The 15,559-nt window shown below is 46.3% G+C and overlaps 1 protein-coding gene across 2 annotated transcripts in view; it reads right to left on the minus strand.

The window, feature by feature from the left end:
* Window positions 1-2,253: 2,253 nt before the first annotated feature.
* The window catches only part of LOC147099950 (ceroid-lipofuscinosis neuronal protein 6 homolog), a 29,254-nt gene continuing 15,948 nt past the window's right edge, over window positions 2,254-15,559 (minus strand). For both annotated transcript variants that reach the window (XM_085968479.1, XM_085968478.1), the window contains exons 6-7: window positions 11,651-11,773; window positions 2,254-9,967 (exon numbers count right to left, since the gene is read on the minus strand). In XM_085968479.1, coding sequence (XP_085824605.1) covers window positions 9,697-9,967; window positions 11,651-11,773 — 394 coding nt within the window. In that variant the 3' untranslated portion in view covers window positions 2,254-9,696. The remainder of the gene's footprint in view (window positions 9,968-11,650; window positions 11,774-15,559) is intronic.

A 15,559-nucleotide genomic window follows, 5' to 3' on the forward strand; every position in this document is an offset into this window, starting at 1 on the left:
CCCTCCATAAACCTCAGCTCATCCAAAACTCTACTACCCGAAACCTACCCCGCACTATGCCCCGTTCACCCATCACCTTAGTCCTCACTGACCGACATTGGATCCCAGTCTCCCAATGCCTCAAATTAAAAATTCTCATCCTTGCGTTTAACTTCCTTCATGGCCTCACCCCCCCCCACCCATCCCCCCCCCCCCATATCTGTGTAACCTCCTCAGCCCTACAACACCCCCAGAACTCTGCATCTCTCCGATTCTGGCCTTTTGTGATTCCCGATTCCTTTGCCCCACCATTGGCGGCCGTGCCTTCAGCCAACGAGGCCCTACATTCTGGCGTGGGACTGGAGCACAGTTTTTAGACCCAACACCGCCAGTGCTACTCGTTGAACTAAGCTGACGCATGGTAATTGGAACTCTTGGGTTTTGAGGAACAGCACCTCCTCTTCCGATTAGGCACTTTACAGCCTTCCGGACTCAATATCGAGTTCAACAATTTCAGATCATAACCTCGGCCCCTATTATATTTTTATATGTTTTATCCACACTTTTGGTTTGTGCCTTTTCCTTCTCTCTCTCCCACAAGGCAGCTGTCTCTCACTCTGCCAGCGCATTTCACACTTCATCTGGAGCCATTGTTTGTTTCTTTACCTGTCCTATTACCATCTCGTCTCACCTTGAATACCTCTTAATGTCTCTTCTTTCCTCCCCTCCCCCATTTCCCAGCCCCCAAACTGCCTTTTGTTTCATTTCCTGCTTTTTTTCTCAGTTCTGACGAAGGGTTTCGACCCGAGACGTTGACTCTGTTTCTCTCTCCACGGATGTTGCCTGGCCTGCTGAGTTTTTCCAGCGTTTTCTGTTGTTATCTTGGGTTTCAGTGTCATTTGAGCCAGCAGCGGCGTGACGTCATCAACAAGGCAGCTCGAGTCGCGTGAGATCATCATTGAGCGACAACCTCGCTGCCGACCACCTCTCCCCAGTGATCAATGGCCGCTGTCGGTAACACAGCCGCACTGGGATTTGCTCGTTCAGTACAACAGGATCAACAAGAATGAATTGGCGCTGGGGGAAAACTGGCTGCCAGAGGATTGTTCTGGGGATTAAACAGAAACTGTTCTATGGCGCCTCGTGGGAGCATCTCGACCATCAGGGCAGCTTTGAATATTAAGCGGTAATCTTATCCCAAGTATGGTCGGCAGGTGCAGCCCAATTAAAACTGAAAGGACAGAAGAATCTCACAGAGAAACCTGAGCAGGGCGGAGAAAATATTCAGCGTTTGTGAAACTCCAAGAATTCAGGGGTAAACATAAAAGGAAATGTGCACGAGTACGAGCCTGGGAATATTTAAGTAACATGAAGAAAGAACAAACTTGCATTTCTATAGCGCCTTTCGTGACCACAGGGTGTCCCAGAGCACTTTACAGCCAATGAAATACTTTTGTAATCAAGTCATAGTCATAACGGCACAGAAGGAGGCCATTCGGCCCATTGAGTCCGTGCCGGCTCTCTAGAGCAATCCAGTCAGTCCCATTCCCCCGCTCTATCCCAGTCCCTCAAGTGCCTACCCAGTCTCCCCTTGAAAACATTGAGTGTCTCCGCTTCCACCACTTCCGTCGGCAGCGCGTTCCAGGTCATCACCACTCGCTGCGTAAAAAAGTTTTTCCTCACAACCCCTGTATCTCTTGCCCAAAACCAAATGTAGGAAACTTGGCAGCCAATTTGCGCACAGCAAGCTCCCACGAACAGCAATGTGATAATGACCAGATAACCTGTTTTGGTGATGTTGGTTGAAGGATAACTATTGGCCAGGATACCAGGGAGAACTCCCCTGCTCTTCGAAATAGTGCCATGGGATCTTCCCCAACCTGTGATATTGTGCAATGTTTAACAGACACCCAACTGGCCCCAGCCCCCACCCAATTATACGGATTGCCTGTGCCCAATGCACATAAGCACCACCAGGGCCGAGCATCACCTTATCAGCCCGTGTGTGTCTTCACACACTCTTCATGCAGAAATCCTCAAATCTTGATCTGTTAATTTTCTCTTGCTTAATTTCCCCCTTCCAATTTTCTCCTCTCCTGTCCTGAAGTTTCAGACTCTTTCTGCAACCTCTTCAAAGTATGTGGTACCACGGCCTTCCTTAGAATGGTCTTCGAGCAGGACGCTGATCGCAGCCCTCCACAAAAAGTCAGCGTCACAGCAGAGGAGCGTTGCATGAGTCAGAAATGGGGGGGAAAAAAGTGAGACACGAAGGAATGGAAAGATACCCTGCTCCTTTTTATTTAATTACCAGTGATTAAAATGAATAACCTTTTGACAAACCACCATTGCACCAATACTTTAACATTAACTTGTATTGTAAGGGCTGTTGTTCACTCAAGGTAGCCTCCATGGTTGTTTATAGGGTTTTGTCTCCACACGTATCACATTCCATCACAGCACCAGTTGCATTTTAACAGAAACTCCTTGAAATAGTCCTTAAAGCACTAAAATGTAATTGAAAGAACAAACTTGCATTTCTATAGCGTCTTCCGCAATCTCAGGACGTCCCAAAGTGCTTCACAGCCAACAGAGTACTTTTGAAGTGTAGTCACTGTTGTAATGTAGGTAACTGGCCCAACAAAGCCTGCTCAGTCTGTGCGTGAGCACCTCAATCAAGGCCCCCCAGCCCAAGAGCTCTAGACTGTCCTTCCAACTCCCATGTAGATTAAACAGGTCTGTTAGGGCTGGATTTTTGGGGGGGTCAGTGGGCGCGATTGGTGGTGGGTCAGGTGGGAAATTGTTTTTCTCCCCCCCCCCGCTGTGAACCCCCCGCCACAAGCCTTTACCAAATGTCGGGCCCGTCAGCGCTGAGCAGACCCGACACGTAGCGGCGGGTTCACAGCGGGGAACACAATTCAGGTAATTAGTGGCTTGTTTAGAGCCACTTAAGAATGAATTTCAGCTTACCTTCTGCATTTGACAGCTCGTCCACGCTGGTCGTGGACCACGTCGGTCAAGTTGAGGCGGGAGTTCAATGGCCATTGAATCAGCTGTTGAGTTGACAGCTTCAAATATACAGTAAAAGCTCCCACCTTACAGAGATATCTCTGCCACAAACTCTTCCTCACTGCATTTCCACAACAGATTCACCATACTGCAAGTCTTTACACAAATCTCCATCCAGTCTGACCTCATTACCTCTCTCACCATTGACAGATCGCTTCTGTCATATCTACTTCACCTGCCAACTATTCCATCAGCATGGGTGCCCTTTATACTCTCTCACCTTGGTCCTCAGAATCCCACCACGATCAGCCCCAACACCACCAGCACCAACAACACCACCACCAACCTTCTCCGCAATCAACTGATGCTGCACAGGACACAGGGCATCAGCACCTGACCACATTGCTGCCAGAGATGGCCTCACCATGGCCAGAATTACTTCACTTGACGCTGTACACCCTGGCTGCCACATGATGCGCCAGGTTGGCACCACCCCACACCAACAAGCATCCCTACAATGCCCAAGCCATTCCTTTCACACTCATCACCATTGCAGGAGGTACCATTATGTCTCACCATTCACTGCAACTCACTAAGCCACTTCCAAAGGTGCACACAAATCTGTCCAAGAACGCAAAGTGCTGAAAATAAAGGTTTCAATGTTTGACACCACAGTAACAGAAACTTTACATGAACATTGCATAAAACAATGTTGTTAGTTGGTATAATTGCACTAGGATGAGGGTGAGTGTGAGGGGTGGTTCGTGAGATGGGGATGTGATAATTTAGATAGAGAGGGATGGGTGGAGGTGCAAGGTAAGTTGGTGTGAGTAAGGATGTGCAGGAGTAGGGTAGAGAAGGCAGAGTGATGGGGATGTGATGAAAGGCACAGCAGGATGAGGTTGAGTGTGGCTTTGTCCTAACATTGTGATCTACTGAGATCATTGAAAGGTTTGCGCCACTGTAACCTGGTCCTCCTGACGACATGCCTGCTTGTGTCCTCCTGTGCAATGTGCAACCAGGCTGTGTTGATCTCCAGGGGAGGTCTCTTCCACCCCTGGGAAGGGAAGAGAACCTCCCTGTGTGCTGTGACTCCCTCCATAAGCATGTGGAGGGAGTCATGAGAGAGCCTGGGTGCAGCCCTGCACCTCTATGCAGTGCTTGTCAGTGTTTGCAGCACCTCAATGCTGTAGAACACTGACAGCACAAATGTCAAAATAAAGTTGGCCATGGTCCCTTTAAGGAAACCGGCTGATGACGTCATCAAATGACATCACCAGACCCGCTTCCTCTAATTGGCCGGCAAACGCGTTGGGCGGGGCTTAACAAGCCCCATCAAGGTAAGTTCATTCCAGAGGCCAGGATGATGCCGGCAGCGGGGTCGGGACCCGCCACCGACATCACCCGCCATGGACCCGCCGAGGTGAGTAACATCATGGCCTCAGTGTTTCCTAACTTCATTCCCGAAAGGTCTGGCTCTAATTTTTAGACTATGCCCCCTAGTCCTAGACTCCCCAACCAGCGGAAATAGTTTCTCTCTATCTACCCTATCTGTTCCTCTTAAAGATTCACCACCTTCACACAGAGGGTGGTTAATCTTTGGAATTCTCTACCCCAGAGGGCTGTGGAATATATTCAAGACAGAGATTGATAGATTTTTGGATATTAAGGGAATCAAGAGATATGGGGATAGTGCAGTAAAGTGGAGATGAGGTAGAAGATCAGCCATGATCTGATTGAATGGCAGAGCAGTCTCGAGGGGCCGAATGGCCGACTCCAGCTCCTATTTCTTATGTTCTTAATGTCTTGAAAACTTTGATCAAATCACCCCTTAACCTTCTAAATTCCAGAGAATACATCCCTAGTTTGTTTAATCTCCCCCTGTAATTTAACCCTTGGAGTCTGGGTAAATGGGACTCCTTTCTTCAAATAAGGAGACCGCGATAAGCCAGGAAATTATAGGCCAGTTAGTCTTACTTTAGTTGCTGGTACGGGATGGAATTAGTAAACATGATTCAGCACAGAAGTTGAAAGGCAGATCATGCTTGAACAACCTCATAGAATTCTTTGAAGAGAGACGAGATAAAGGAAATGCAGTGGATATGGTTTCTGTGGATTTTCAACAAGCACTTGATAAGGTTCCACATACGAGACTTACCGCAGAGATAATGGCACATGAAACATGAGAAGAATTAAAGGGAGGTTAGAAAACCAACTGCTTTACACAGAGGCTAGTTAGCACGTGGAATTCTCTACCACAAACTATTGTTGGAGAGTCTAGAAGCACTTTTGAAAAGGGAATTAGTTCCTTAAAAGAGGTTATATTGTAGGGCATGGGGGAGATAGGACAGTGGGAATAGCCTGAATGGTTCATGTCAAGAAAAACACTGGTGCAAACTTGATGGGTCAAGTGGCCTGGTTCTGTGCTGCAACGTTCTAGGGTAGATCACTTGGCGAATGTACTTGTATATGTGTCAGGTAGAGCAGAAGTATTGGCGCCCTAGTTTGGTGGGTGCACTACCATTGGCTTCAGTGTCCGAGCTAGCGAGGGGGGGGAAAAAAACACTGCTCCGGATGGAAATAACGAGTGTGGATATCGAGTGAGGTCAATATTGGACGGCACTAGTTTCAGTTCAGGTTTCTCGCAAAGCATAGCTTCTATTCATAGAAAAATTCAAAGTTTTGATAAGGAGACAGTGTGTCCTATGAACCAAGACCTGTACCCCCATGCGTGCCATGAGTGGGACAGCATGCCCTGGGACTAATAATTGTCCCTTGACTATGGTATATTGCAGCAGAAAACATGTGGAATGTCCACTCTGTTCTCGTATCTACTACAAAAAGGTGGTAATACCCTAATTGTTACATTCAGGCTAAAACTAATGGTCAGATTTATTTACGAGTGAGATAGTTACAAAAAAGCAATAAGACACAGTTGGGAATTCAAGGTACAAATAATTAGAAAAAAATAAAAATTGAATCAGCCCACAAGGGGTTAAATATCCTCTTTAGAAGGAATTTCTTAAAACAGATTAATAATCTGAACATTTGGATGAAACAGTCTTTTGTAGACTTCCTGATGTGAGGTTTGGACGCAGATGTTGCCCAATGGTGTCCGATGCATCACAATTCAAGTGAACGAAAGATTTACAAGAAAAACCCTCAGATGTTACACAACTTCTGTGTTTCCAAAGACGGATTCCATCCCCAAGAAAAAAAAATTATAAAAGGACTATTGCATGACATACTAACGAGCGATTTGACACATCTAGGTCTCACAACCAAAGTCATAAAGCTACATTTTGAAATTCAACAAAAGAACAAAATGCTCCTGATCTGCTCGATTACCAGATCAAACAATCTGGCCTGTTTTCCACAGATAACATAAGAAATAGGGGCAGGAGTCAGCCATTCGGTCCTTCGAGCCTGCCCCCGCCATTCTATAAGATCATGGCTGAACTTCTACCTTAACGCCATTTTCCTGCCCTATCCTCGTATCCCTTGGTTCCCTTAGTATCCAAAAATCTATCGATCTCTGTCTTGAATTTACTCAATGACTGAATGTCCATAGTCAAAGATTCACAACCCTTTGAGTGAAAGGATTTCTCCTCCTCTCAGTCCTAAATGGTCGACCCCTTATTCTGAGACTGTGACCCCTAGTTCTAGATTCCCCAGCCAGGGGAAACAGTCTCTCAGCATCTACCCTTTCAAACCCGGATTACTTGCTCCATTTTGAAGTTTAGTAAACAAATACAGCTTTTATTTCGACTCATTATTTTAAAACAAGGCATCATAGAATACAGAAATATTCCATATTTGATGCAGGACAAAAACTCTGCTTTCATCACAGTGGTTTATTTTTTTAGGAGGTAGGTGAGCACAGCTTGGTGTAATTAGCTCTGGGATGTCTCGTTCCACTGGGACCTGGTCTCTGATTGGCACCTCCCCTGACCCCATGGTTGACGCGAGCCTGTGCCCGACATTACATTTCAATTATATTCGCGGATGAATAAAATCTAAGCTTCTGATTGTTTTGCCAACTGTCACGGAGAAAACTGGGTTTTAATCCCAAGTTTTAATCAATGTAAAACAACAGCAGCCCGGAAACCATTAGAATAAATACAGAAGCAGAATACGGCGGATGCTGGAAATCTGAAATAAAAACAGAAAATGCTGGAAATACTCAGCAGGTCAGGCAGCGTCTGTGGAGAGAGAAACAGAGTTAACGTTTCAGGTCAATGACCCTTCGTCAGAACTGGAAAAAGTTGGAGATGGAACAGGTTTTTAAGCAAGTGTAGGGGCAGGGAAAGGGGGGAGGGGAGGAAAGAACAAAAGGGAAGGTCTGTGATAGGATGGAAGGCAGGAGAGATTAAGAGACATTAAGAGATGCAAAAGGAGATGGTAATGGGATAAGTTAAGAAACAAAAGGTGGCTCTAGATGAAGTGTAAATGGCACTGGCAGAATGAAAGACAGCTGCCATGTGGGCGAGAGGAAAAAAAAAAGATAGGGGCCGAGGTTATGGTCTGGAATATGGTCAAGAATAAATCCTGTCAACAGGGCAAGAGGCAGAAACAAATACATTTTAAACAAACTCAGAAATGTAGAAATGACTATAGCGAATGAACACACCGGGGTACATCTTGATTGGGTGCGTTAGTGTGTAATGGGTCAACATCTCTCCCCATTTTTATTTCCATTGAATTCACTATCACCCGCTTTACACTATCGCACAAAGTCAAGGTCTGCCCCGATGTGTCTGTGTGATATTTCTCTCTGCTCTACTCCAATGGATGTGCTAATCCAGTTTAAATTAAACAAGTTATTGATCAGCAGACAGGGAAAACGTTGTATGAACAGGTTAAGGGCTGGACCACTGATATCAAGAGCAATTTCTGGCCTAAAGTTTTTAATTTCACAAGAAAAGTTCAGTCATAGAATCATACAGCACGGAAGGAGGCCATTCGACCCATCGTGCCTGTGCTGGCCCTTTGAAAGAGCTCTCCAATTAGTCCCACTACCCCTTGCTCATTCCTCACAGCACTGCAAATTTTTCCTTTACAAATATTTATCCAATTCTCTTTTGAAAGTAAATGTAATAATCTGCTTCCAGCTCCTTTTCAGGCAGTGCATTCCAGATCACAACGTGTAACAAAAATTCTCCTCATTCCCCCCTGGATTTTTTTGCCAATTATCTTAACTCTGTCTGCCGACCCTCCTGCCAGTGGAAACCGTTGCTCCCGATCTACTCGATCAAAACTTTTCACCGAAGTAAAAAGTCAAAGAAGAATTTTTGACCAATTTGATCCCATTCTCCCCAGACAGCTTGAACAGCCACCTGATCACACGGGTGGTTTAACGCCTCATCTGAAGGCTGTCACTTCTGTCACTGATGTTCCCTCAGTGTTGCCATGGATTATCAGTCAAAATTACAGGTGCCAACAGCACCCCCCAATACATCATCCTTTCTTCACGTGTAAACCCAGACAGCAAGTGTCTGAAGACTATTCAACCATGAGGGAACCACAATCCACCCTCAACTTACATCCACACGCACATACACACACTTTCCTGCAGCTACCGTTGGATGAGGATCAGGAGCAGGATTCCTGGCTGATTGTTGTTCCCCACAATTCCCTAATCCAGAGGCTCACAGCACAGGCCAGGGAGCGAGCCTGGGACTCTCCTGATCTGTGTGCCCCTCAATAGCCCACTCGGAGATAGACTTACAAGCCAAGTCATCACCAGAACTCGTCTCCTGCTTTTTCTGTGGTGTCTTTTGTGCTCATCGTGGTCTGGGCCTGGATCACTTTGCATTTCAGGAACCCAGTGTCAGTACACGGAGGAAAGCTCCCTCTGCCCTGCCTCACCTCAGAACAGCATCTCCTGCTAAACTAAGGTGAATTTTTCTTTCCGTTTCCCACACCAGCCATCCTATGACCTGTGAGTGAGAGTGCCAAATTAATGTATCAGTCTATGCCCACTAGGCACTGGATTAAGGCCCAAACTCGATTCACACAGGACCCCGATGGGCAGCAGAAAGAGATTTTCATCCCATCAACTGTATCTTAACCAAGGCCTCAAAGTCAAAAGGCCGGAGTCTAAACCACTGCGCCACCCGGCCGTTTAATATCCATATCTAGGACTGCAGTTATACTGCAGCCGAGAGCGGTATCCACCAAATGCAATGTGTACGTGGCATAGCTTTATCGAATTGTGGACTGACCTGAAGCTGAATCTGAGTCACAGTGACTCAGCAGCCTGGACATGTTTCTGCTGAACGAGCAAAGGCTTGCTCCCACGTGACTTACTTCTGCCGTCAGGGCAGCACAGGCCGGAGCTGCTTTTGACGACGTTAGAGAGATCCCATAAGAAATCGTAACAGTTCCTTGGGGTGTAATGAGGTGGGGGGGACAGAGTGATCCAGTGGAGCACTTTTGAAAATGCAGCTTTTTTGCACCAAACTGGAGTTATACTGCAGCCAGTGCAAACTTGAAGCAGCGAGAGGCTGTCTCCTGGTGGGGGGGCGAAGGTGTCTCACATTGCTTGGCACAAATTATACTGCCACTTATTGCATCAATGCCTACCCGAAACCACTGTGATCGATGTGAAGTGAGAGTATAACCGTACCCTAAGATAAGACTCGACTATCAGTTACTTGGGGGAGTTGGAGAGTTGACTAAACCAGCTCAGAAACAGGACCTGGCAAGAGGCTAGGGTGTTTTCTTGATGTGCAGGGTGTAATACGCCCAGGGTTCTGGCACGTACATGACTCCGGGATATTTTTTCCGGAGAATCTTGTCATTCCACAGGAAGGCAACCCAGGCAGAGATTAGGGCCAGCGCGATGCAGAAGGAGTAAAACAGGAATAGGCCGTTACTGTCCATCACTAGCCCTTTACGTTTCTTGTGCATTACTGTCGCCATCATGGCAAAGGCGGTGAAGATGTAGAGGACGAAGATCTGACCTTCAGTCACCAGATACCTAGAGAGAGAGACAAAGGGGTGAAAGGCTAAGTAGGTGGACTGCAACCTTCGTTTTGAGCCCAGTTCTTCAGAGAACCTCGAATAAATCCCATTCCCCTGACTTTGTCCATTTCACTCCTGCAGGCAGCAGCTCAGAGATTGGTTTAAATTCGATTGTGGTGGTAGGACAAACATAGAAGACACATAGAAGATAGGAGCAGGAGTAGGCCATTCGGCCCCTCGAGCCTGCTCCGCCATTCAATGTGATCATGGCTGATCATCCAAATTCAGTACCCTGTCCCTGCTTTCTCCCCATATCCCTTGATCCCTTTAGCCTTAAGAAATATATCTAACTCCTTCTTGAATATATTTAATGAATTGACCTCAACTGCCTTCTGTGGTAGAGAATTCCACAGGTTCACCACTCTCTGGGTGAAGAAATTCCTCCTCATCTCTGTCCTAAATGGCTTACCCCTTATCCTTAGACTGTGACCCCTGGTTCTGGACTCCCCGCCATTAGGAACATCCTTCCTGCATCGAGTCTGTCTAGTCCTGTTAGAATTTTATAAGTTTCAATGAGATCCCCTCTCATTCTTCTAAACTCCAGCGAATAGAAGCCCAATTGACCCAATCTCTCCTCATACGTCATTCCTGCCATCCCAGGTATCAGCCTGGTGAATCTTCGCTGCACTCCCTCCATGGCAAGAACATCCTTCCTCAGACAAGTGGACAAACTTTGTAAAGGTAAAATGAGGACGGATACCAGGAAATTTTTCTTCACACAAAAGGGGGTAATTTTGACTTGGGGCAATAGTGAAGGGACGATAGTGAGTCGACAGCCTGGTTTACATCTCTCTCGACGACACTGATGGAAATAAGGATCGATCCCGCAAAGAGTGATCAATACACGAGTGGAGGCAAAAAAAAAACACGAATCATTTAAGGACCAACAGAATGCTGCAATGGGGAGATTGATGATCTCTCGATGGAATGAAGCTGGGCTGAAAGGATCTTCCTCATCCGTAATTATCTTGCGACACTGGCAGCTCGCCGGTATTCAGCCAAGTGGCCATTCTGTGAGCTTAGACAGTGAGGCTATTTGGCCAAAGGGGGCCATCACATCACATCCAGCCTGATGCTCACCTTCCTGCAGTCACTGCACAACGAGCGGGGAACAGTGCATGATTTTTCTCCCACACTTTCATTCTCGGGATGCGGGCGTCGCTGGCGGGGCCGACCTTTATTGCCCATCCCGAGTTGCCCTGAGCAGGCGGTGGTGGGCCTTCGTCTTGAGCCGCTGAGCAGCTGGTTGATACAAGCGAGGGGCTCGCTCCGGCCACTTCAGTGGAAGGTGTGGGACTGGAGTCAAGTATAGGCCAGACCGGGTAAGGGTGGCAGATTTCCTGTTGGATTGAACCATGCTGTGTTTTTTTAAAAATTACAATACGACAGCTTTGTGGTCACTTTTCACTGATTCCAGTTTTTTATTTCTAGCTTTATTTATTTTTTAAAAAAAACTGAATTTGAACTAGTGGGCTTTGAACTCATGTTCGCTGGATTCATTAGTCCAGACCTCTGGATTACTAGTCTAGTACCATAACCACTACAGCACCGTACCTGTACCCCAGCGCTGATCAAGAGGCATCGCGGGGGAAAGAAAGAAAATCAGACATTCTTTGTTAAATACTTGTTTATCCCTTACCAGTAGTAGAGGCTGCTAGGCCCGAGCAGCAGCCATGCTGAAAGGGGCATCCTGCTGTCCCTGCTACTGCGTGTGAAACAGCCGGTGAAATACAGGCAGAAAATGATGAAGAAAGGAACATACCTGCGGCGAAAAAATCAACACAGCAATTAGTCAGGCAGCTTATCCTCATACTCCAGCAACCAAAGCAACACCTCGAACTGCACCCTCACAACACTGGCAACGGTTAATCAGGGGTCATGGAACGAGGAGAGGTTCTTTGTAACATCAAGCTGCTTTTTCCACAGAAGCCTGGTTCCTGAGAGTCAGAAATCTCTTTGCTGGGACTGTGTTTCCACGGATGTCAGGCACCAATGGCCACTCTTCATGTGCAAGCTGAACAGTTATAGCAGGATATTTAATCATGGGGGGGGGCAGAGTATCATGATTGAGCCCAATCCAATCCTCTCCTGATGCACTCACACTCACACACACTCTAACCCACACTCATTACACTCACACACATTCACACTCACTCTTACACACACTCACACTCTCACTCATATATGCAGATTCACACACACACTCATATACGCAGATTCACATACACTCACTCACACACATACATAGATTCACAATTGTACACACACGCACTCACATACATGTAAACACACACACTTTCATACAAAGATACACACAAACATACACACACTCACGTACACACACATACGTATGCACACACTTACACAAAACACGCTTTCCAGCAGCAATTACCCGACAGCAATTAAGAGTGAATTGCTGTCTACTCAGTCCAGGAACGTTGAGATCAATGAGGTCAACCAGCTCAGACCGGGATCAAACGCGAGCCCTTCCTGCTCGGCATGGCTCAGCTCTGATGGGAAGCTGCAGTTTCCCATGAGGACAGTCTTACTGTCCTCTGAACTGCTGCAGTGAATAATAATCCATGATGTTATTTGGATGAGAAAAGGAGTTTGTTGAAACAAAATAACAGGTAAAACAGAGTGCTCAGCAGTGTGTCCTTTACCCATTGCTCCACAGAAGGGCTCAACTCAACAATGACAATGCAGTGGGGAAAGAGTTAAACTGACATCGCTGGCAGTTTCACTGAATGGTGTAATAAAGACAATAATCTAATAGGCCTTTGCAGTAGTAAGCTTTTTCTAAGTTGCTGAACTGGCAGTTGAGATAACCGAGCCGGACATGGAACCATAAAGAGGCCTAGAGGATGTAAGTTCTGTTCTGGCAGAAAAGTAAAACAATGAGTTGGAAGTAAAGAGGCCTAGAGAGGCAGGAAAGGAGGACAATGAGTCAGAAGTACAATGTTGATGAGACCCCATTTGGCATAAACAAAGGTCATAGGTGCAACAACAGCTTGTGGGATAACGGACATATACTTTTCCGGTAATAAAGGCGGTACTTTAATGTAACGCGGCATAGGCAACCAATCAGTGAAGATGCATGCGGGCCAAGGTCCAATCAGGTGACAGGAATGAATTTTGAATGAGCTGGACATATGTATTCTAATGTATAAAAATGTAGTGTTTGCTGTAACAATTTGGAGAAGTCTGGCTAAGACAGAGCAGACTGTTTCCCCACCGGTGCAATAAAGACAACTTGACTATCGATCTAAAACCTTGTGTCGAGTGTTGGTTTAAACTACTCCACAACAACAATGATGTTCTTTTTCATTTACACAATTCTACAAATATATGCAAGTCTTTGCTCTGCTTCCAGGAACAGTGTCTACATCACCGAGCAATCCTTCAATAAAACAGTGAAATCAGACAGATACTAAATTTCACATGAAGTACCACTCGCATTCCGAGAAGTAGACAGTATACACCATCTTGCGCCCCGTAGCCTTGCAGGTTACGGCACTTCATGTGCATATCCAAGTTCTTTTTAAATGCGATGAAGGTTTCTGCCTTGACCAGGTCTGTGCACATTCAGCTTACTGAACATCAGAATGTTATCTACATTACAGGATGCATCCTTTCGGCGCTACATAACCAGATCCCAGAGAGAGAGAGAAGGAAGTAACAATTAAAAGGCGTAGAGAGGGAGCGGGGGAAGAGCGAGCAACTGGAAGATGGGGAAAGAAGGGGAGAGAGAGAGAGAGTCAGGGAGCGAGAGTGAAGGGTGAAGAGAAAAGGGCGGAGAGTTAGCTCGTATGTTTCAATGAATTTTCCACTTGATAGTTAAGCCTAAGCTTCAGATAGTCATCAAAAGTTAATGATTACAAATAAATGCTGCTCTATTCAGCTTCCTGCAACAATGCTACATTGAAACAAGATCAGGGTCATTTCACCCATGCCTCGCTGCTAATGGGGAAAAACTGGAGCAACAGTGTTGAATACCAGAAAATGCTGGAAACACTCAGCAGGCCAGGCAGCATCCGTGGAGAGAGAAACAAGAGTTAACGTTTCAGGTCTGGGACCCTTCATCAGAACTGGAGAAGGCTAGAGATGTACAGGAAACTCTTTTTTAAACCGGCACCGATGGGACTGGCGTGGTGCCGGTTTATCAAAAAGTCCGGATTACAGAGAGGTATAGTTAAAAGGTACGAGAGCCCCGTACACAGCAACAAATCCAGGCTTCCCTGTTGCTTAGCAACAGGTGCAAGAACCCCGGCCACAGACCAAGTGTCCCTGTTGCTTAGCAACAAGTGCAGAAACCCCCGATTATACAGCCAAGAATCAAGAAACGGCCACTAATATGAAGAAAAACTTAACTGAACCTACTCCTGAATTTTGCCGGTTAACCGAGATTTCCGGTTGTTTGGGTGCCGGTAAATCGAGAGTTTCCTGTAACAAATTTTAAGCAGGTGCAGAGGCAGGGAAAGGGGGGAGGGGAGGGGAGGAAGAAATATTCTGTGCTAGGGTAGGAGGTAGGAGAGATAAAATGTTGCAAATGGGATTGGCAAAAACATAAACAGCCTGAAAAATGGGGGCAGGGTTTATGGTCTGAAATTGTTGAACTCAATGTTGAGTCCAGAAGGCTGTAAAGTGCCTAATCGAAAGATGAGGTGCTGTTCCTCGAGCTTACGTTGAGCTTCATTGGAACAGTGCAAGAGGCCGAGGACAGAGAGGTCAGAGTGGGAGTAGAGCGGAGAATTAAAGTGACAGGCAACTGGAAGCTCGGGGTCACCCTTACGGACTGAATGGAGGTGTTCCGCAAAGCGGTCGCCCAATCTGCGTTTGGTCTCCCCAGTGTAGAGGAGATCGCATCGTGAGCAGCGAATACAGTATACTAAATTGCAAGAAGTACTAGTAAATTGCTGTTTCATCTGGAAGGAGTGTTTGGGGCCCTGGGAAGGGGGGAGGTAAAAGGTAAAAGTGTCGAATACCGCTCTGCTGGGGACGCGGGATTGGTGGGTTTATCCAGTAGAAACAGCAGGTGCTGTTATACATTAGCCCAATGGCTCTATTTTACCTACAATTCAGGAGCATATTAAAAATTAGCACCATTAAGGATTAGATAACTTGGGAACAGAGGAGGCTGAGGGGAGATTTAATTGAGGTGTACAAAATTATGAGGGGCCGAGATAGAGTGGATAGGAAGGAGCTATTTCCCTTAGCGGAGAGGTCAGTAACCAGGGGGCATTGATTTAAAGTAACTGGTAGAAGGATTAGAGGGGAGTTGAGGAGAACTTTTTTCACCCAGAGGGTGGTGGGAGTCTGGAACTCACTGCCTGAAACGGTGGTAGAGGCAGAAATCCTCACCACATTAAAAAAATACTTGGATATGCACTTGAAGTGCCGTAACCTACAGGGCCACGGACCAAGAGCTGGAAAGTGGGGTTAGGCTATTTTTCGGCCGGCACAGACAGGATGGGCTGAATGGCCTCCTTCTGTGCTGTAAATTTCTATGATTCTATAATACAGCATTTACACCTCTCGAAATCTCCAT

This window comes from Somniosus microcephalus, chromosome 27, assembly GCF_052327205.1.
Source record: "Somniosus microcephalus isolate GS21.2 chromosome 27, FLI_Smic_1.0, whole genome shotgun sequence".
Lineage (NCBI taxonomy): Eukaryota > Metazoa > Chordata > Chondrichthyes > Squaliformes > Somniosidae > Somniosus > Somniosus microcephalus.